The sequence below is a fragment of the Sylvia atricapilla genome, chromosome Z, assembly GCF_009819655.1.
Source record: "Sylvia atricapilla isolate bSylAtr1 chromosome Z, bSylAtr1.pri, whole genome shotgun sequence".
NCBI classification, from domain to species: Eukaryota; Metazoa; Chordata; class Aves; order Passeriformes; family Sylviidae; genus Sylvia; species Sylvia atricapilla.
The window spans coordinates 80,922,384-80,945,556 of NC_089174.1; the positions used below are offsets into that span (position 1 = coordinate 80,922,384).

Consider the following 23,173-nt stretch of genomic DNA (forward strand, 5'->3'; position numbering starts at 1 on the left):
GAGAGGGTGAGTAAAAGAAAAGAGGAGACCTGGGTAGAGTATGCACCTCGCATCTTGGCAAAGAGCACATGGTTAGGTGGGATGACTGTGTTTTGTTTAGTGTCTCAAGAACACATCTGTAACTAAAGGAAGTTTTAAGAGAAAACTGTGTTGGCAATTACTAACTTTGCATCTGCAAAACAAATGCATATGCACACAAATTTCTCCTAGCCAATTAAATTATTACTGTTTCAAACCAACACATCATTTTTGTCGAAGACATAAGCAAAGAACTGCATGTCAAAATCTGGCCTTCCCTTAAAACCAGGACTTGCCTACTACAAGTATCTAGGCATCTTCCCATTACAGCATGGACTTAAAATATCCTAGATTATTTATCTTTGAAACAGATGTACTTAAAAATGAGACCAAAGCAAGTGGCAGCAAAAGCATGCACTGTATCCAAATTTAGGACACAGGATTAGTCTCTTGCTTTCTGTTGCAAGATGGAAAAACTAAGTAATATACTTCAGTATACTCTTAGTATATGTTCATATGCTACTTGTGCTCCTCTGCTTCCATAGCTGGCAAGCACAGAACAGCCTCCCTGTGCCTGGAACTTGTCATGTCACTTTAAAAAACATTGTCTCTGTGAGCCAGCAAATACAGGCATGTTGGCTATGCAGAGAGGATCCTTACTCACAGCTATGTAGCTGAGAACCAGGAGAGGAATTTGTCCTTGTGATGTTTTCTTCCAGAGTGACACTTGACAGTCTTTTCTGAGGAGAGTACAGAAAGTCTACAAAAGTGATCCCTAAAGATCTAATTACACAGACACAGTGAATATGATACATTAATAAGGCTGCTTTACAGACATGTGGCAAGAACAAAACAATTCCAAGCCAGTTTTCACAGCTGGTCTTGGCCAGTGTGCCGCAATTGGTAAAACACCCGACTGCATAGAATGACCACAAAGCCTTTCTCATTTCCAGCCTAAAAAAGGCTGGATTTCACTACAAAAATGCATGAATTAATGAACTCACAATACATGTCACCTCTCCTCTCCTCTCCTCAATGCAACGGGCATGGATGCTGCATGGATTGAGGGCTCGATTCCTACAGCTCCGTTCAGCCTGGCACCCCCTGGTTTGGTCTCCTGTATATCCTGGTTTGCACTGGCCACAGTGGTAAGACCCCTGTAAGAACAAAAAGTCACCAGCCAGCCTTTCAATGGTGCTTTTTTCCTATCCAAAGCCAAGCACAAGAGCAAGATTCAAGTCATACTGTTTATGCTATGCAAGTGTAGTTTTTCATCCACTGAGGCCTCTTGTACTGTGAACAAACTTTATTTTCTGCAGGAAAATGGTATTTGGCTCCCAGAGTGCATGCTGGAAAACATAGTCAACTCTTGCCTGTTTAGAACAGTGTTTTGTTAAGCCAGAGAAAAGTCATGTAGCAGCAAAAGCTTCTTTATGATGCCTTGTCCTTGCCAGCATCACCCTGTGCTGCTTCCAGGAGGCTGAAACTCTAAGCAGCAGCTGATTAATCTGGCTGGATGATCTTATTTCACTGTAAAGCACACCTATCAGCTTATCTAAAGGCAACTGGACACAAATTTTAGTCAAACAGAGATAAGAAATTCATCCTGTCTTTGTCTTCTTTTATTCTTTAAGCCAAAATGTTTTTAAGCCAATTTGATTCAAATCTTTTTCTTCTGAAAAAGATTCTGTATCTGAAGACAAAGCCATTCTCATTTACACTGCAGTAAGAACACCCATGTAAGTTTTTGCTATAATTTACCATGACACATGCATATGTATCTCCTATGTATTACTCTCTTGTGTAAACAAACACAAAGGAGCTAAGCAAAGGAATCTCATTATGTGGTGGCCCAATCACCATATGAGATATAAACAGATAAATGCTGATAAGGTGTGGTCTTCTTCAGGCACCCAATGTGGCTTTTATCTCTGTCTCACATTTGTGTAGACCTATAACTTATAACATAAAAGTTAATTGAAAACAATCTTTCTATCTTATGGAGAATAATTAGGTTTTGACATGTCAAGGGACAGAAATGGGCAGATCTCTGACAGACGTGTATCTAACCATTGCTGAAATGGGGGTGCTTCATAAAATTTCACTCTTCATGTACAAATTAATTTGACATAAAACTGTCAGGGTTCTTGTAGCCCACCATCATAGAGGAATCTACCTACTGCCCAGATGGGCATTATTTCTTTACCTCTATTCCTAAATATGTTACAAATTTTAACTCTGTTCTGTCTGCATACTTTCAGGATGAAGATGAAAATAAACAGATGACTGAAGAGTAAAATAATCACTGGGCCATGCATATGGTATGGCTTATTTAAAACACACCAGCCTGTGCACTTTATCCTAATGGATGCCAGGATAGTATCTTCTGGAGTCTGCTGAATTTGCGTGGTGTATTTTGTCCTATATCAAGCTCATGTATGCATTAAAATAGCCTCTAAGGCAGCATTTCCAGACCAGACTGTTTCTAAAGGGATAAAGGATTAGAAACCCCACACTGCTCTGTTTTGACAGATGGCAGGACACTTTGGTGCCTGCCCTCTGCAGACAGGGGCTGATGGCTTCCCAAAGAGGCTGCATGTCTAGTCATGCAGCAGGATACAAAACGTGACAGTAAATGTCCTAGATATTAAAAAAAAGATACAACCATCCTGAACAGTGAAAGCAGCCCTAAGAAAACAAGCTTATTCTCAAGGAAAGCTAACACTGATCACAAATGGTAGCCTCAACAGTACTTAGCTGCAGAAAGGACCACCTTTACACCTGAAGGATACTTTTAACCTTTCTCCTGCTATGAAGAAAGCCTGTGGCATGTACAGGACAACCAGGGGATCAGCCTCTTGGGTCAGGGGAGATTAAGATTGAATATTAGCGAGATTAAGATTGAATATTAGCGAGAATTTGTTTACACAAAGGACTGTCAAGCATTGAAACAGGCTGCCCAGGGAAGTGGTGGACTCACTGTTCTTGAAAGTTTAAAATAGGTGTGGATGTGGCAGTTGGGAAAATGGTGTAGCAGTGGGATTGTTAGTGCTGTGTTAAGAGTTGGGGTTGGCCTTAGGGGTCTTTTCTATTATAAATGATTCCATGATCATGTGATTCTATGTCCAGCGTCCTTCATAGCACTAGATGGTTGTATGCCCTTTTTATTGGACCCCAACATCTTTCAAACCATTTTTACTTCTTATATGTTTGCTCTCATGGGTTTAATATCTATGGGCATTAACAGTCTTGCACCAATTGCAGCTTTGTTTCATTTATTTAGAGGGATAGCTGTTACTATATGCATAACTCCTATAAAGACAGCACCCATGGGAATGGCTTGTTGCAGCAATTCTCAGAAGGCAGGAGAGATGGAAAGCAGAGGTTTAATCTTTCAAAGGAGGTTTCTTGGAATAACATACCCATAAAAACAAAGCACTGGATAGTATGGAGAGAAGAGCTTCTGCTCTTCAGAGAAAGTGATAAGGAATAAGGATACAATTCAGATGGATGTGTTCATGACAAATCAAGTGTTGATTTTTTTATTATTGGCTAGGAAAAGAGGAAAGACTTTTTTGATTTATAAGAAGACAAAGAAAACATCATATTATTAATTGCTCTTTCATCAGACCCATAAATCCAATCCTAGCCTCATGGAGTTTTAAAACAATTGATTTTTTAAAGCCATAAATGAAAAGACGCTTACCAAAGTGTTTATGCAATGGGAATTTGGAACACAGAGCCCAACTCCTCCATTCTGACATTCATCAATATCTAAGCAGACCTAGCAATAAACCAAATCCACAAATAATAAAAATAATGTCAATTTATTGAGATCGAAGATGAAGAAACAACACCACAGTTTAAGACTAGTAAAGAGATGTAGCCTCTCCTGAAACTGCTCTCAGAATGTCACAGACATATCCATCAGCTAACTTTCCAAACGCTGAAGAAAACAAAATCTCAACTGGTCTGGTTCACCCAGAAGAGTTTACAAAAAAACCTGCGTTCCCATTCTAGGGTGCGTAAAGAAATATGAAAAAAAAAATTAAGAATGATAGACATTTAAAATATTTTTCTTCCTAGTTCAAAGCCAGTTTACAGAAATCAACAGAGTCCCCTGAAGCTGATCAGAGATACTTACAAAGATAATGACATTTTTTCTTGTCTCTATGCCAGTCAAGAGTATTAGATTGTTAATACTCCCATTAAACCTATGCAAACACAATTCAGATCTCTAACTGGAATACTCTGAGCTCTGCCTAACAGCATAAGGCAATTATGGAACGACTGAAAAATAAATACAATGCAATACAGACACACTGCTAATATAAAACCAGCACCTTGCCATGGAAGTTGTCACGGAGGTGCTACCAACTCACCTGCTTATTGCTCTTGGCATAGCTGAGTCCTATCCCTTGCACAGTTTGTCCCGTGTATCCTGGAGGACAGGCCTCACATCGGAAACCTGGAGCAGTGTTCACACATCGCACCCCAGGGAAGCATGGGTTGTAACGACACTGCAAAGGAAAAACAAACCAACCACGTGTTTGTGCTTCAGTAACATCCAGGCCCTGGCTGTGTCTACAGATCCCTCACCATGTGAGACCTCTCACATGCAACACATGTAGGTCCTCTGTTCAGAGAGGGCTTAGAGAGCAAACCCTCTCTGAAGGTATTTCTGACCTCAGTAAGTCTTCAGCTAAACTAAAATTTTTTCTGCCTGCCATTACAGCCTGTAGCTGATGTCCTAAATTCTCATCCTGAATCCTTCCTTTAGCTGGGCAGATTTAGATCCCTTGGAGGCTGAAAGGCTCCTGGAAGAGTCCAGATCACAGTATCAGGAAAGGCACATAACTCCAAGCCTCCAAACAACCCTTCTAATGTGTTTTGTACACACAGAAGTGCCAGCAGCATTTTCCTTCATTTATATTTGGAAAAATTTCATAGCCAGAAGGAATCTAAACATAAGCCAGATAAGCAGGGATGTGTCAGTGGCATTCACACATTTCTAGACCAGAGGCCCACAGCAATCCTTGGAACTTCTCCCAAAATATCACATGTCCAACAAAATCACCCTTGGCCTGAAGGCACCATTCACTTCATTGCCCTATGCAGTTTTACAAAACAGCTGTGACCAATTTCACTGGTCTAGTGGGTGCCAGTTTGGGAAACACATCCTGCATTGCTGCCTTTCTGAAATCAACACTAGCTGCTAAGTAATATTTATACAAATACCAAAAATATCAATGTGGCATCCTGCTGCCCAGGGCTCAAAGACAACAATAAATGAGAAACGTTAAAAATAAATACTAAAGAGTTTTAAAAAAATTCCTTCTTTTTCTCCTTCCATCACTAACAGAAAAGCATCTGCAAGATGGAGGGAGAACCAACCTGACAACATCCACCTACAAGAGTCACACGACTTGTAACCAAACACACATACACAGAAGCAAGAAAAGGTAGGTTTAATATCAAAGTGTGTTTGACAGAAAGATTTGTTTATAGTACATCAATCAGTAATGTAAGGAAAACCTCAATCCTAGGACAGACATTTTGTGCCTCCTTATTTTGCTGTGGATTCTTTACTGTAGGCAGCAGAGGGCACCCAAACTACACAGCACACCGAGCAGAGCTGCCGATCCCAAGATGATGGGCACCAGAATACCAAAGTAATGTCTTCAAACTGGTAATGAATTAGGGAGCATACTGCAGAGATGCTAACAACCTCAGGAAAGATTATGACAGCTCTTAGTGAGGAATCTTCCAGACTTACTGTACAAATTCTGATAAAGATAACTTCTTTTTAAAATACTATTATTAGGAAGTACAGAAATAGCTCATTCATAAAAGGCTTTAAAAATTAAAAAAACCCAAATCAACCAGCCAACCAAAAAAACTTTCCTGCATATCAGCTAACTCAGGAAAACAAGTAATACTATATGTTCCCTCTCACTGAACAATTCAAAATTATTGCCATTTATTCCTTCTTTATTTCTCCCTGTGCAAGTCTGAGTAAAAATCCAACTGATGAAGTAGGTATTTGCTGGTGAATGAAACTGCTCCTGACAAGGTGGCATTTTAATGGCAGTGTCCACATAAAGACTTCATAATAAGCAAGACCGTATCTCTATGACAAAATTTTGGCAAAAATTCCTTGCTGGTTCTAATATGAGAGCAGGTCTGTCATGTGGAGTGGTGGCAGGAAGATGAAGGTACATGAATCTCCAGTGATTAGAGCCTGACTGCTAACAGACAACCACTGCTATATCAAGACACCATAAACCAGTCTCTGTTTCTTTTTCCACCACTGCTGTAATGGCTAGAGTTGCTCCAGTCCTGAAAATGGCAAGGAGGAGATTATTGCCATGCTTTGCCTCAGTCTGAAAATAGCTCAGGAGGTGAAACCCATCCATACTGGCAGGCTCCTCCTGGGCTGGTTTGAGCCTTGTATCCTGCCTGTCTGTAGCACAAAACATGTACCACAGCTGTCTTGGATCCATCACTTGCATTCACATTTCAGAGCTTCACTTCCATTTTTTGTGCCTTCTGTTGCAGCAGACACAGTTCATGCCACGTAAGGCAAAACAAGAGACATGGCCAACGCCTCAGGAAACCACCACACTCAACTCACTTTTTCTCCCCAGCGTTTTTCATGGGCAAGTGTAAGGGACAATCACATCCTCACCTGATCATCTACAGACGGGTGTAAATCAAAAGAGCAGTCAAAGTCCTGCTGGCTAGGAAGGAGAAAAAGTGAATTGCTTTTGCTGGTTTACATTATTAAACAGGTACAGTGGTAGTACTGTGTCATCCACAGGCACAGTTTATGACCTAATTCAGCTGGTTCCTTGGTCTACTACATCCAGGTGCTTTTTCACAAAAAAGACAAAAGAGTAATTGTAAAAATCATCCCACAGAAAAAATGCAGTAAATCTGTAAGTGGTTTTGTTGTTTCTGTTTGAAGTGTAACATTCCAATTAACACAAGTCCTTTTATCACTTAAGATACTGTAAATTTATTAATTCAGTCCTCAATACAAGCAAGCTCTGAATTTCTAACATACAGCACAAGAAAATAACTGGATTTAAGTCAACATTATCGGATTTCAACACAAACACAAAGAAGCAAAAGGAACAATGACAATGATTGTTTATTTTCTTTCATAGACCTTTTAGGTAAGGATGCAAACATCACTCCAGTTTGGGTTGAAGAGAAGATTTTGGCCTCTGAGGCTGGTTCAGGAGCACAATTTAAAAAAACAAAGCCTATTAAAAAAAAAAAAAAAAAGTGCTTCTGTAGCCTATAACAGAAGCTACAGGATCTTCTCGTGAAATAAAAATGACAACATCAAAAGTTCATTTTGGTTTCGTTTAGGTTCTGGGGTTTTTTTTCCCAAACATTAAGCTCCTTTAAGTGACTTCTCAACTTACCAGAGTATTTCAAGTTTTCACACACATAACCTCCATAAAGTGGAAGAAACAGCAAAACAGGGATATAAAAACAAATCAGAAGGAATTAATATTCACTGTGCAAGCAGTCAGTAAATGCTAAAGACAGCAAGTATTAGCAACCCATTGATATGTATGAAACAGTTGCTTTTTAGCTTTCCTTTTTAATTCAGTGAAAGTCACCCTTTTACCTCATCAATATCTGAGCATGTAACTCCATTTCCCGTGAGTCCTTCAGGGCAAGGCCCACATTGAAATCCCTCTGCTGTCTCCATGCACCTCACTCCCCTGAAGCAGGAATTAACTTCACATTTTGGTTTAGTGCGCCTAGGAAGCTGAGTTGGAAAACTCACAGTGCCTAAACCTTTAATGCAGAAAGAACAACAGTTTCAGTGGTTGAAAGAAATGTTCATCATGGCTCTCAGCTGGCAAGCATTCTGAAGAAATTCCCAAGACATTTCATGTCCCTGCACTGTGCTGCTGCCAGCTGTGCTGTGGCTGAAAAGACTCCATGTGGGAATGGCCCAGGAACTTACTGTGTCCCCAGCAAGGGGAAATTGAGGCTTTTCTTTTAGGTCCATCTGCTTCTCCTGGCTACATTATGGGAGTCCTCCTCCTAGGTTAGTCCTAAAATATCTGCTGCTGGCCAGGGAAGGAAACCTAAAAGCCTGTGACCTCAGACCAAGGGACTCAAGTATAAGAGTACAAACACAGGGCATTTCTCTGGCTAAATTGCTAGCACTACCACTTCATAAGAAAAACAATGTTCTGGTTTCATAATGGTATCTCTGACAGTCTACAAATAAGAAGAATAAAGAAGGAGCAACTGGCAGCTTACAAACACAGCAGGACCATGCAAGTCCACAGGCTTAGGTGCACAGAGACCAGCCAAAGACAAGTCTTTCTGAGACTCTGGCAGGTACAGAACCTTGGTACAAATGCATGCAGGATTTTGACTTTTCCTTTGGCACTTATACATAAAGGTTACTCTGCCTAGAGTTAAACTTGAGTTTTGATGAGACTGACAGACTGAGAGAAGAAATCAACTAAAAGGCCTGATGAGTTTAAGACCTTTCACCTCACACAGTAAGGAAGTATAATGGTTTTTATACTGACTGCACTTGTGTACTGATTGCCAGTTGTGTGTGATGCAGGAGGGCCATGCAGCAGCCTTTGGAAAAGTATGCATTTTTTTCATTTACAGAAAAGATGAAGACCACCTTTTGGGTCTTACTGCTGTTAACTAGTGGCTGCCTATTCAGAATCAGACAAACTTCAGGTGGACTGCACAGGATCTTCCTCAGACTGATAATACCAGCCAGAGCAGAACATGACTCCTCCCTTGTCCTTCTACAAAGATTGTGCAGGAGAAAGCTGGGAGACAGTGTCTCCTTCCACAGGAACATGTGGCACAGCTTTGTGGCAGAGCGAGAACTGACAGTATAGCCTGAGTGTACTGCTTGGTTTAGTGGCATTTTAACCCCCAACAGGTGATTGTTGGATCTGTGGAAGCTTTTTATCTATAGAAAATCTATTTTAAATTTGTATCCAAATACAAATACAACTGAAACTCTGGACACAGCATTTTTTAAAAGGTACTTTTTAGAAACCACATAAATTTAACGTGATCAATACTAGTTTTAAAACAACCCCCATCTCTTCCAGATTACAGCAATAACAGGAATACTCACCACATGCTTGGCACTCAGCTATGGTATTTCTTAGAAAAGTTGTTTCTTTGACCTTGAGAATATAGAAAATAAATATAATTTAGGTACAGATAGTTCCAGTTTGCAGTTTCCAGTTCCAGTTTCAGTTTGGCTGAGAGAAGAACCATTGGTCCCCAAGATCCCACTCAAACCATGCAACACAGGTAATTGGTCTTAAATGAGATGCTCTTGTACTCCATAAAATTAAGGATATGGTTAATGGATGTGCTCAGGTTCAGCCTTCCTCAATAGGACCTTTAAAGGTCCAAACGTCCTTGTCTGACCAATGGAATGTGCCACTAACAATTCTGGTTCTGACACACACCAGCAAGTGAAACAAATGCAATTTCAGCTCCATGCAACAGACCCACAACTATCCAATAGTGGGCTAGGATGGCTACTCCCTCACCAGACACTAAATTTTCTGGATCTGAATAAGCAAGCCCCATACACTCCCACATTCAATGACACTCCCTTGCAAACACAGTGTGCTAGGACCTATATGGTTAAATTATTATTATAGTTATCCATATATGGTTATTTCTTCTCGATTGTGCCATGCCTTCAAGGCAATAACTCTACACAGGAGTTTACTGCTTACCTGAAGTCTGTGCTGACTCTGTCAGAGGGGCAAAATTGGGATATTTCACACCAAAGCCTCTATACAGTACCTGTTGTCTAAGAAGGTCTTTCACATCTCCCAGTATTTGGTTCATCTGCATCATTTGACCCATCAGCTGCCTATTAAAATCACCTGCAGGGAAACAGCAATGCAAAAGAGTGCACAACATAACTCTTTTTCATTTGTCATGGTAATTTCTGATGAAGACCCATGGAGGGCAGACACTGCTGTCATGCAAGCCCTGTAGAAATCATGAGAGCAAACAGTATTTATCTCAAATTTTATAGTGTGATTTTTCTGAACTCAAGGCTTTTCTGGACTTTTTCTGAACCCCTCATATAGCACAGAAATGGGCAAAGCAGAAAGCTCTCCACAGAGAGAAAAACAAGATCATGATTATTCTACCATTATTTCAATGTTAAGGCTCTCCTAGGCAACTAACACCACCAGTGCTACTGGTTCCTCCAAGGCTTGAGACCAGCAACCCTAAGTAAAACCACAGGATTTCAGAACTGGGTATTTGTGATAACCTGTTTGAGGCAGGAGGGCAAGGTAAGGTCATGAAGCATATGTGCATGCAATGGGAAGACACCCTATGTAAGCGCATTCCATGTCATAGAATCAAAATTATAGAATCATCAATGTTGGAAGAGACCTTCAAGATGCAGTCTAACCATCCACCCAGCACTACCACTGTGACCCCTAAACCATCACCTTAGGACCAGATCCAGACACCACCCGAATACCTCTAGGTAATTCTACCATCTTCCTGGGCAACCTATTCCAATGCCCTGACCACTCTAATAATGAAAAAATATTTTGAACACTTAAGCTGAATCTCTCCTGTCTCAGTTTAAGGCCATTTCTGGTTGTCTTCCTACTGAAGGCAGGGCAGAAGAGACCAGTGCCCACCTGACTATACCCTCCTTTCAGGTGGATGTAGAAAGCAGTGAAGCCCCCCTGAGCCTCCTCTTCTTGAGACTGAACAAACCCAGCTCCCTTGGCTGTTTCTCATATTACATATTTTCTGGTCCTTTCACCAGTCTCGTTGCCCTTCACTGGACACACTCCAGCACCTGGATCTCATTTTTAAAGCGAAGGGCCCAAAAGTGAACTAGGATTTGAGGTGTGGCCTTGGTGCAGCTCACCAATCCCGAGTACAGGGGCTTATTTACTGTGTGGTTACTGTGTAACCACGAACTGATTCATACATATTCTTCAAAGTGAAGTTACCCAGCTTTCTGAGCAAGATCACTGAAGCTCTGAGAAGACATCAACAGTGCCTGCTCTGACAAAACAGTGTTTTTGGTAACCGCAACAGCCACCTGGCTTTTCTTCTCAAAAGCAGCTCATCACATGGTACTTAAGTTTCATGGCTGCATTTTTTTCTGACAGGTGCAGATTTGGTATGGACTCATGAAACATGTGCTCAACACACTACGACTTCACACCAGAAGTCAATCCTCAATATTAAGTAATAAATTAAAGACTTCTAAGGCAAGACCAGAAGTTACATCTGTAATGAGCCATAAGGAAGGAGCAGATCAAACCTAAGATCTTCACAGGAGACTTTAATCTCGTGAACGAAATACTGGTTTTGAGCCAGTGAGAGAGAAGAAGCAGAGAGCGTGTTTAGCACAGTAGCTTATGGCTGCTTCTGTTTGCAGCTTACTTCTGAATTTGTACCTCTCAAGAAGAAGATATTTGTTTACTTCTCTAAGTCTGTATCCAAAAACAAGCTTCACACATATATGCTCTTCCACAGTCTAGGCAGGCAGGATATTTTGATATTATGCCTGATAGCTTCAGGGAGGTTTATTCACATGTTATTTTTGTGAGAACTGAAAGCTTATATGAAAAATGCTTCCCTTAATGTTTACCTCATTGTTTTGTACTTCAAAGCATGTCTAACTGTTTCCAAATATTCTAGTGGGAACTGTCCAACTCCTCATATACTATGGTTTCTTCACTTCATATTTTCTCATCAAAACACCGAAAGAGTTTGAAGAGTCAAGAATCACCTGTTCCAGAGCCTGCCTCTGTTCTACTCCTAACCTTGCCATATTTTTATTCGGGTGACAACAACAGGACGTAATATCATGGGTATATTGGAACCTGGCCCCCAGGCTGTCAGGCCAGATGTTCTTGTATAATTTTTAAAACAAAGACTTATTTAGGCTTTATTGATTGAAATCTTCAAAAAATTCTCAAGACTTCAGATGGTGTTTGTTGGCAAGTATCTAAATCAAAATCAGATCTATTCTGTAGTTAAGTTTTTCAGACTGCTGAACTAAAGGTGGACTAAACAGGTTAAACTGTTGTGAACTACATGTCCTGTGTGCAAATTTAGACAGCAGAGCAGAAATAGCTCAATACACCTGTTTGATTTCTGGTTGGCGTTTTTTGTTTGTTTGTTTGTTTGTTTTTTCTCTTCCATTAAAAGCAATTCCAACAGCAGGCAGAATAACCAGTGTTTAGGGATAAGTACTCACAAAGGCCTTTAAGGAAACTGTCAGTCCACAATACAGTGGATCCAGGAGAAAGCAGGTAAGCAAAAGGTACCAGCCTGAAGCTATACAGTAATCTGTCCTTTCCATGTAGCTCTCATCCATACCCCTAATATCTAATAAGGCAACTTCTCAGTTCAGCTGCTCCATAGCTCTATATTCTTGGGGCATTAACAATATGATTAACAGAATGGTCTTCACAGTAAAAACTAAGCTCAGAGACTGCTCTAAGGTATTACTGACCAACAGGAAACTGAAGACCCCATCTTTCTCTTGCCAGGATGCTGCAGTATAGAATCACAGAATTTTGGACTGAAAAAAAGCTTTGAAGATCACCTATTCCAACCTCCTTGCCATGGCAGGGACATGTCTCATTGGACCAGAATGCTCCAATGAAAAAAAATTTCATCTAGCCTGGCCTTCAACATTTCTTGATGGGGCACCCATACCTTCTCTAGGCAACTTGTTCAAATACAGAGCCCTAAATTTCGAGCAGGCAACCAGCTTCATTGCACAGCCAGTTGGCTCAGGCAAGCACAAACACCAGCCACAGTGAGACATCTCACAGCTATTGCTTCCACCTCTCTTGGGAACAACAGCTCTCTGGCTCAAGCAGCACATCTGCTCCTGTCTGTCTGTAACAATTCCAACCCTGAATTGTCAGTCAAAGAGAGTGATACCCATTGAATCATAGAACAGCCTGAGTTGTAAGGGACTCATAAAGATTATTGGGTCAAATCCTGGCCCCACACAGGACAATCCCAAGAATCACACCATGCACATGAGAACATTGTCCAGCTTCTTGAACTCTGGAAGAATGTGTTTTCTTGTCCAGAGAGTAAACCATGATAATAGAATAGATGATGGCTGACAAGAAGAAGCATTTCTGAACAGCCTATAATCTTTCACCAAATAAGCTTTCACCAAATAATTAGGAAGAGGCAGGTTCCAAGTAAAAAGATGGAAATACTCCTCAGACACGTGATAAATTTCTTGCCATGAGACATTGTTCACTATGCATTCAAAACTGACTGGACAGATTAATGGAAAAAAATATATATTGAGTACAAACCATGAAGACATCACCTCTGAGTCAAGAGCTCTGGAGAATATGAACTGGAGAACAGTGAAGCATCCAGAGAAAGCCACACCAAGACTCCATTCCATCATACTCTTGTCCGTGGAGAGACATATTGTCTCTAACTGCAACTTGGTTAAAAGAACATTTACATGTTGCACTCTGGTGCAACATAGCTTTTTTTATATACTTTGTCAGCATCCGGTACCCTAAATGAACTAGACAACTCCAAAGAGCCATTGTGACTGGAATGATCTTGTGATGATGATGACATGCAGAGGACCAATCTCATCTACCAACCCAGTGCACCTTGCATTCTGTTTTCCCACCCAAACACAAAAATCCAAATACACATCTTCAGTGTATGTCTGATCATCATAATTTCATCCCACTGCTTAGGTGTCTCAGCCTCATAGACTGAACATGGAGGGAATGCTGCTGGCAAAGCAATGAGAAATAACCAGGCACACAGTCAAAGCCACATAGTTATTCAGGTCCAAAGCACTCCCAAGGATTTTCCAATTAATAGGAAAGCATACATTTTTACCAAGATATTAGGTCTCATCCCCCTGTATAGCTGAGCATTTGCATTCTACCTTTTCCTGGCAGTAGGCAAATTGTTGTTATCTGATATGTTATTGCCATAGAAAGGCATCATGAAGTAATACACAAAGTTCAAGGCAGACAAGTTAAAATTGCTGTTGGAACACCCACTTTTTTTGGTGGATTTGACTATGTAGACTTCGAATGCATTTATGTGAGTAGTTGTTGTTGTTACTATTACTATTATTAATAATAATTGCACTTGAAAGTTAAAAGCAGCTCGAGAGTCTAGGCCAGGTGGAGGCGGCCACAAAGAGATACTATCTGTCAGTATCTTACCATTTGCATTATTGATTAGCGAGCAAAAAGTTACAAATGAGGAAGCTGCAAGTTTGTAATTTGGAAACTTGCCATAAGAGAGTTGCCAGCTTTGCAGAAGCAAACACTGAATTACCCTTCAGTTCTACGTTCAAACACCTGTTGATTTAATCTCAAAGAGAGAGCTTTGAGGATAAAACTCTTTTTTTTTTTTTATCTAAGTGTATATATGTTAAGAAGTAAGGAAATATAAGTATCTGGAACTAAGCATTCACATAGCTCAAAGGTAGACCAGACCAGATTTTGTTAGCACTGCACACCACTGATGTGTGATGTGGTATGTCACATTCAGGTGACATACCCAGGATGCTCCCATAAAATTTCTGTATCTTGCCTCCATTCCTACCAAGACTAGCAATGCTGCAGGGTTGGGTTTGGAACGGGGGACAAGAAAGGGTAAAAGATAGAGAACATATCACACATTCTATTTCAAACCTTGAACTGAGTTTCCTTCCCATGGATGTCATATATAAACATATTGCATGCACAGTGTGAACTCATTCTTCTCCCTCACACCCTCAGCAGAAAGGCAGATGGACAGGGACTAGAATGACGACAGATGGGACAGTCTAGCATAGGTTTTCTGTGTCCAGGGTCAGGAAACACCCTCATCTAACATAGGGGATTGCATTAAGTCCCTGAGGCTCTGCAGGGATCTCAGTCACCTCAGCTCCTTCTCTTCCTCCCTCTTCCCAGCTCAGTCTCCACAATGCTCAGCATAGGCAGAAAAGGAAATGTTTTTAAATCAATGTCCCCCTTCAGCAGGTGACAAAAGCCTTGGTTAAATTGTGGCAGGACTAGTGGCTACTCTGCAATGGCTTTTCCCACACAGACATACAAGGCTCTGTAGCCACAGCACAAACATTTTCTTCAGTCTCCTGTGAGCTTCATCACACCTTGCTCCTTCTTGGTGACAGTCCAGTGCTCAACAAGAGATAAATACCGTCTGTGTGGGTAAGTACATGGGTAGATCTTGGTACTCCATCTTCCTTTCATACAGATTGTAGAAACGAACCCCACTTAGCACTACTTTGTATGTGCAATTGTTTGCAATTTGAATACTTACAATATTATTAAACTGACACAAACAGATCCTCCTCACAAAAATTTCCTTCCAAATTAGGCTAAAAAATCTCTTTCAATCATTACAGACATGTCTTTCATTAAAACAACCATTCATTGCTTTATCACCAACAGCAGTTATCTCTCCAAACAGAGCTATTTCTAAAACATTTACAGGAAACTGTCATAGCTATAATTAGGTCAAGTAATTGTTATTGCTTGACTATAGTCTTCTTCATGCTTTCAATATTCATTGCGTTAGCTTCCTTACACTGGTATCATTAGGAATAATTTTAACTCCCAGCTGCAGGCCTTACCAGTGTACTGAGGTACAGGCTCAATTTGTTGAAGAAAACAATCCTGCAGGTTTCCCACTTCGGCAAGGGTTCCTCCAGCTACCAGCTTTAGCTCATCTAGTGTATCCTGGGCTCACAAGAAAAACAGAGCTCACAATTCTAGTACAACAATGGGAAAAATATGAAATAACAGACAAAGTAAATTTATTTTTTTTTAAGAGAGGGGTCCATGTTCTACACATGCAGAGGTCCTACACCACTCCCTTCAGGACCATCCATCATCATTTCAACTGTATAAAATCTCTAATCTCTGCCTTGCAGATTCTCACATAACTGTTGTTTTATTTTAAACTTTTTTTTTTTTTTTTACTGTTCCAATTAATACGATCTCACGTACTAGGAAGTTCACATGTCTCTGTGGCATATAACTTTTTTAAGTGCACCCAAAGCAATCTTTTTTTTTCCTCTCCTCTCTAACAGGTACATATATTTGTGTCAGGAATATGGGCACCTCAGTCATTCTCCATAAAAACAGCCCACTTTCAAGACTGCAATGAAACAAAGTAAGCGGGCAACCTTGAGGACAGAATGCCCTTGCACCTTCTAATAAGTATTTTTGATTAATGATGATGGAAGATGCTGTGGAAGACACTGTTTATCTCAGACTGCTGATAGGGACATGACAGGAAGCTTTATCAACTCCTGGTTGGCAGATAGAGGAAGAAAAGCTATTGTAGTCAAACAGATGAGGGTTTCACTCTTTTGTCTTTTTTAGCCTCCTGGCATATCATGAAGAGAAAGGCCACATGCACAGACAAGCATTGCTCATACATAACAGCTGTAAGAAGCCAATGAAAAGCTGCCCTTACTGCATTAGCTTAGTCCTTACAAAAAAGTCCACTCCTCAAAAAACTAGGTTGAAGTGAAGGAGGCAGTAGTTGTTTTGATTTTATTTAAAAACCTAAAAATTGTATTTAAAACAAATAGTGTAATTATTACAGGGTTCATGTGAGCTAAGATTTCACATAGTCCATAAGGGAGCTTCTAGTTACATTGATTTCACAATTTATTACTAAAGTATTACTGTACAGAGCTTGGCTGCTGTGAGGACAGAGGTCTGAATTCAGTGATCCAGAGGTTCACTGGTGATCCCTCTAAGTCTTCAGGCTGTTCCCAGTTTCCATGCTCACCTGTGGCTTCTCCTGGAGAGTGCGCAACTCAGCTGCCACCACCTTCTGAGACAGTGCTGAAAATGGTTTTGGCAAGTCCTCAATGGCACCGACTTGCAGGCAGTCCAGATACAACTCTATTGTGCTCAATCCCTGCTGCAGGCCACTCAGCCACAAGATGACAGCATGGGGTTTCCCATCAGCCAGCTGGATGTTGCTAAAGATCACGGAATTCAGTCTTCCATCGCTCTTCAGATAGCGCAGCACCGCTAAGAAAAAACACACAGAAGGACTATCAGAGGATAGCAGATAGCCTAAGGCTGATCAAGGAACATCCTGTGGAAATCTGCAATTGCTCTGGTATTTTTCCACATGTCTGCTTTTGTAAATGCATCCCATCTGCAGACACAATGGCAATAATAAATGTTACATTGACTCTCAAAGCAGCACTAGCACGATGCTTGCGTGACCCCCTATTTGTAAAGGTCTGCTGCCTATGCTGAATTTTCCTCTGCATTGCCCAGGCCTCTCTAAATGGCTTAATCAAAGTCACTTTACAGGCCATAATGTGCTAAAAGGCAAGTGGTGAAGTAACAGGGTGTAGCAGGCAGCCTGCAGTCAGCACTTTGGCAGGTACAGATCTGATAGACCCAGAAATACTCTGTAGCAGAAGTGTACAACTAGAAAACCAATTTCAGTGATGCATACAGCATACAGTGGAGCTGTCTAAGAGTTATTCAAACGCATAATTAAAAACCAAAGGAAGCATGTTTCCAAACCAGTAACCTGCACTTATCTGTAACAAACATTCAGTAAAACCAAGGTATAATGCAGAAAAGGCACAGTTCAGTCCTAGAGATGACTAAACCTTCTCTCAGCTCTTTCTAAAAGCATTAGTGACTGACCTACCTGATAAAATCCTCATTTCATTAAATAAAATGCACCATCAAAAAAACTGCAACAGCAGACAAATACACTTACAATAAATATCTGCTGAGTAATATTAAAAAAAAAAAAGTCTCTTTCCTAAGGAAATTGGATCAGTAAGCTAGAACAGCTAGCTCATTCTCTTCACAAAATCTGTCCCTGACTCTCCAACTGCATATCTGAAGAAGCAATGAGTTGAACGCATCTGGGCAGGGTTTAACTACCCTGCAATTTCAGACAGACCTTGTTTCAAAGATCCCACTGATCACCAGCCAACAGTCACTTATTTCCTGATCGTAACAGTCATGTGCATGAGGAATCAAGCTGCACAGACACCAGGCATCTAAATATTTACATGCTAGCTCTTGCTAAAATCTGAAATTCACAGATGGGTGCTACAGCTGCATCAAGTGAAAGCTCACAAATTGTGGATATAGTAGAGGTAAAAGCTCTTACTAGCTTTGGACCTAATAACAGCAACTTACTGAAACCATCCATTTCTATTCATTTAACAAACTACCTTCCCATCTTTCCATAACATACTAATATAATTGCTTTGATGCTATGATACCTGTTTGTTGGTGACCTCCCAATTTACTGCGCGCATGTCCCCTAAATTTTTTCCTATTCCTCAGCCTAATGACTAAAAAACCCCCGGATTTATACCAGCATGAATGGGCCAGGGTATGTCTCCGTCTTTGAAGTCTACACTAGTGCTAGAGCCTCAGCAGCTGTGATCAATATCAGGAATGTTTTCACTACTGTCTATGTCAAAACACTGCCAAAGCTGAGATTTCCGCAAAGGTGCATGAGGTCACCGGTGACTCGCTAAAAGGTAGCGTTCCTTGGCAAACTCAAAGACACAGCAACACAGAGTACATTGCAGGCATTTTATTTTTGTGAATATTATGCACGCCTGGTCATATGAAAGTAAGGTCTTTGGATCTGGGCCCTGCATTCAGAGTGACCAAACACAACAGTAGCCTAGAGAAAGAAACAGGAGATGGAGGCAGGGCCCAGAACACACCCTGCCAGAATAGTTTCAGGACAAGGAGCAATCAGGCTTGGAAGGAGGATCAAGCATTCTTTCCTCAGCCAAAGCCAAATATTCATCTGGTAAACCAGAGTAGGCTTTTGAAGAGAGATTTTCTTGGATCGCAATCTCCACCTCCAAGATTTAACTCATCTAAGCCCCTGCAGTAGGTTTGCTGCTTGAATATTTTACAGATATTCATTAACGTGTAACTTAAACTGCTTAAGAAACAAATTTTCAATTAAAATAGCAGTTGCTTCACAGAACTGTTTAACTGCAACACTTATGCACTAACTGCTGCTTGGTGGATAAAGGAATAATTTTAAAAGGATAAGAAATCCATGGACACTATCTGTCTCTGAAAGGTACCATCGTCTACCATAAGTTTAGCTGTTAACCCAGTAATTTAGACCTGTGCTTTTAAAAACGCTTAGCTGTTATAAACATGTTACTATTTAGCTGTTATAAGCATGTCACTATTATTATAGCACAATAAAAACAGAATGTGAGGCAAGCATTGGGAACAAAACTCCTAAATGTGACATTATAAAGTATAAGCAAGGCCTGCTTTGAGCTGCTTAGATCAGATTTGGGTGGATAACTAGAAATACCATGCAGATAAAGTACTATCCACTCTTTCAAAACCACAGATATTAAGACCCTGTCTTTTACTGAGATGCCAACACTGGTTCATCACTTAAGCAATGGTGTTCAGTCTTGAGGGGATTATACACAACTCACACACTCCATAGTTGTAGCTGACATGGCAATCTCCTGGATGCAGTTTAACTTACTGTATGAAGTAGCCATATGGGATCCCTAAGACTTCCAGAGAAATCACATGCAGAAATACTGCTTACCACTTGCTCACTGCCATATGCCTTGAACAAGGTGCTCTAAAGTAATAGGGAGGCAAAGAGATCCAGTGAATAGTCTTGCTGCTAAAAGCCTCCCTCTCCTTGGCCAATCCTTTACATCAATCCAAGGTCAGTCCTTTACATCAGACCAGACAGGTTACAGATGTCCCCCACCTACTCAACACTGGTCACCAACAGGACAAGTTGCTTCGTGCTGCCTACACATATGCCACTGTTGTCCGGTCACACAGATGCTTCTCAAACACCAGCCTACTGAGGGACAAAACCAAAAGAAACCATGTAACCTTCCACCAGAAACACTTTGACAGATTTAAGAGACTGTCACTAACCACCAGGCACCCAGATATTTTTGAAAATCAGTTTCGCTTTTCCAAACTTGTATGTATACAGACACATTTGTGTGTACACATATGTGTTCCTATACATATGTACAACATTTACACATATAATTGTGCCTGTGTGAGAGAGAGAGCAAGTATGTGTAATCTATCATTAATTTAGCAATTAAGTAAGTCAGTGTCAGGAATTGTATGACACTTTTGATGAGGCTATATGACCACGCATTACTCATTCCCAATATACACGTAGTTCTTATTCCCTTACCTCAGAAGGATTTTGGCAGACCTGATAAAACTACCAATTTTTATCTAACTCACTCCCCTGCAATGTTTAATGAATAGGTGTGCTTTTCTTCTTTTGCAGCATATTGAATGATTTTCCTATGTATAAACTCAGTAGAATTTCACAGTATATTCGATTTAGCTAATTACTCAGTAGCAAATTACTATAGCAGTGTTGAAATCAATGCAGCAACAATAATGTACAGAAATCAACAATTTTTACAGAACCTTAAAATTGTAGCATATCCTAAATCTGGTTTACAGATCAATGAAACTATTTCTAAAACTGCTGCAGTTTCTACTCTGACTCCTGATTAACTAATTCCCGTAAAAAAAGAACAAACACTTCACCCAACTGATCATGTAAGTGCCAGGAATATTTGTCTTGCATAGTCACATCTAACCTCCAGGGTTAGATGTGACTATGCTGAACCTCAGCTGAACAAGAACCTGCCTTTCATATGCATGAGGAGAACGTGCGTGTGTCCCTCGAATTCCTGAGTAATAGGAACCAGTGATTGTCCCTAGGGGAAAAAAAAAAAAAAAAAGAGACCAAACCAAATTGACTCCTTGCTCCATTTCTCCATGGTTTTTTCCTCCTTTCTCAGCATTGCTTAGAGTAAGCATCACAGCTGAGATTCCAGCTGATTGAGGCCAGCCTCTCCCAGCCAGGAGAGCACAGCATCAAGGAGATGAAGCAAAGAGGTGAAGGAGTGAGAGGGGACATGAAAAGTGCAACAGGAATGACTCAAGCACAAAGGTTAATCACACAGTTGCCAACATTCATCTGTCACACACCACCAACTACGGATCCAACACCAGTTCCACCATACACATTCCAAACAACTCACCTTTACTCATCCGTCCCATTACCGTAAATTCAAAATACTTGCTATTGTCAGCTGATGAATATAGGCCAAAAACAGTGGCTGTGCTCTTTGGCTGTAATTTGAATGTTGAAAGCAAGTACACTTCATTCGGCATAGGATCCCCAAATGCTTGTTGCAAGAAGTTCAGTACCACTCGCTTATTGGAATAAGGAAGAAGATCAAAAACTGGGGAGAGAAAAAAAAAACAAACAAATTTCAACAGAAAATTAAATATAATAATGACCAAAGAAGAATGTGATCTGAAGCCACATATTGGACACTATACACTCTTCCTACCCAAAATAAATGAAAAAACAATTATCAATACGATGATTGTCTGTAAAGATCATGAAGTACAAATCCCTGGCACTGGAAGGGATATTTAAGCAATCTGATCTAGTGAAATATATCCCCATACATGCAGCAAGTTTGGACTAGATGGTGCCTGCCAGCTACAACTATTCTATGATTCTATCAAAATATCTATAATTTGTTGCAATTGATACTATTTTAGCTTACTTTTATTTTTCAAAGGAATTATTGATAAGTAGCTAACCCAGAAATAATTGGTCTTCAAACTGAGGCACTCAAATATTTTTGGGAGATCTCAAAAGTTCTTCTGAGGATTCACCTCAACAGAAAGCTTTGTAACCTATTTTTGCTTTCATAAATTCAGATGTTTGTGTTCACAGATCAATTGGATAAGGATTCAGCACTGAAATTTTCAGACAGATTTCCAGAGTGTTCATCCTTTGATAGCATTTGCAGGGCACCAATTAAAATGCCAAGAAGCCAGGTAAGCAATATGATTTTCACAACATTCTTTTCACTTCACCGGCTTTTCAGAATATATACTGTACAAATAAGACTCATCTTTCCCTTCTAGCACAGAAAACAAAGAAATAGAGGCCTGACAAAAACCAACCAACCAACACAAAACCCACAAACCCTGAAGGCATAGTGAAAGTTGTTTCAAATTTTTATTTTAGTTTTTCCACAATGCATCAGCAAAGATTTTATGACTTTACACATATATACGTCACCTATGTCCCTTATGGCACTGAAACAACAAACTGGGGTTTTCCTCAATGTTCCTAAATCCACAACATCTCCAAATTCAATAAACTCTTCCGTTAGGTTTCTTGATTACCTCCTATTCCAACACTCCACAATTAAAGCAGTATATATATATTATACCTTGGCAGTAAAGTCTGATAAATGATTATGTACAAGTGTTATATTTATATAAGAGCACACTGAGCCAGTGTATATCACAGACACTCCATAGGCCTACCATAGCTGCGCTGTATTTTTGTCCCACACCAGAACAATACTGCAGAGCTATCACCACAGCTGTAACACCAGGCAGACAGCAAAGGCACATGACAGTACATTGTGCCTTAGCTTGACTCAAACCCATGGCTGTACTAATAAGTTTAGTTTCCCAAGCTGAAAAACACAGGTGGACCTTTACAGATGAGCCTTGTCTATGCAGCACAACCCCAGAGCTGTTGTCCATAGGGTGATGAGGTCATCACACCATTCCAGTGTTTCCATATGCTACACATAGGAAAAGACTGAAGAGCACACAAAGAACAACCACATAGGCACACAGACCTTCCCACAGATATGTGGAAACCCTGTTTGCTTATACAGTGGGTTCATGCTGCTCCCATCACTCATTCTGAAGCCTCCATTCATTTAGACACTAATGTTATTTCCAAAAAAGAGAAAAAATTAGTACCTTTTCCCTTTCACTTCATGAAGTCATTGAAATCATCTCTGACGTCTACACTTGTATTGGGTATAAGGATCTCATGACTACAGAGAATCTTCAGGACGCACTGCAAAAAATATCAGGCCCTTGGGACATACTACAAAAAATATCAGGGTCTTGATTTGTATGTACTAGTAATACTACTGTCAAACAACTAAGAAACATATACGGACGGTGGACCTGGACAAAAGATTTCTCCTTCATTCAGTTCAGATTGACAGCATCCCAGGACAACC

At 40.3% G+C, this 23,173-nt stretch overlaps 1 protein-coding gene across 2 annotated transcripts in view; it reads right to left on the reverse strand.

Moving 5' to 3' along the window:
* The window catches only part of THBS4 (thrombospondin 4), a 38,296-nt gene that overhangs the window by 12,714 nt on the left and 2,409 nt on the right, over window positions 1-23,173 (reverse strand). The window contains exons 2-10 of one of the 2 annotated variants that reach the window (XM_066338883.1): window positions 21,143-21,346; window positions 16,855-17,102; window positions 15,686-15,791; window positions 9,850-9,932; window positions 9,161-9,212; window positions 7,661-7,833; window positions 4,401-4,538; window positions 3,725-3,802; window positions 1,023-1,175 (exon numbers count right to left, since the gene is read on the reverse strand). In XM_066338883.1, the coding sequence (XP_066194980.1) occupies window positions 1,023-1,175; window positions 3,725-3,802; window positions 4,401-4,538; window positions 7,661-7,833; window positions 9,161-9,212; window positions 9,850-9,932; window positions 15,686-15,791; window positions 16,855-17,102; window positions 21,143-21,346 (1,235 nt within the window). Of the gene's footprint in view, window positions 1-1,022; window positions 1,176-3,724; window positions 3,803-4,400; window positions 4,539-7,660; window positions 7,834-9,160; window positions 9,213-9,849; window positions 9,933-15,685; window positions 15,792-16,854; window positions 17,103-21,142; window positions 21,473-23,173 lie in introns of those variants that run through there. The other variant, XM_066338882.1, reaches the window with a different exon arrangement.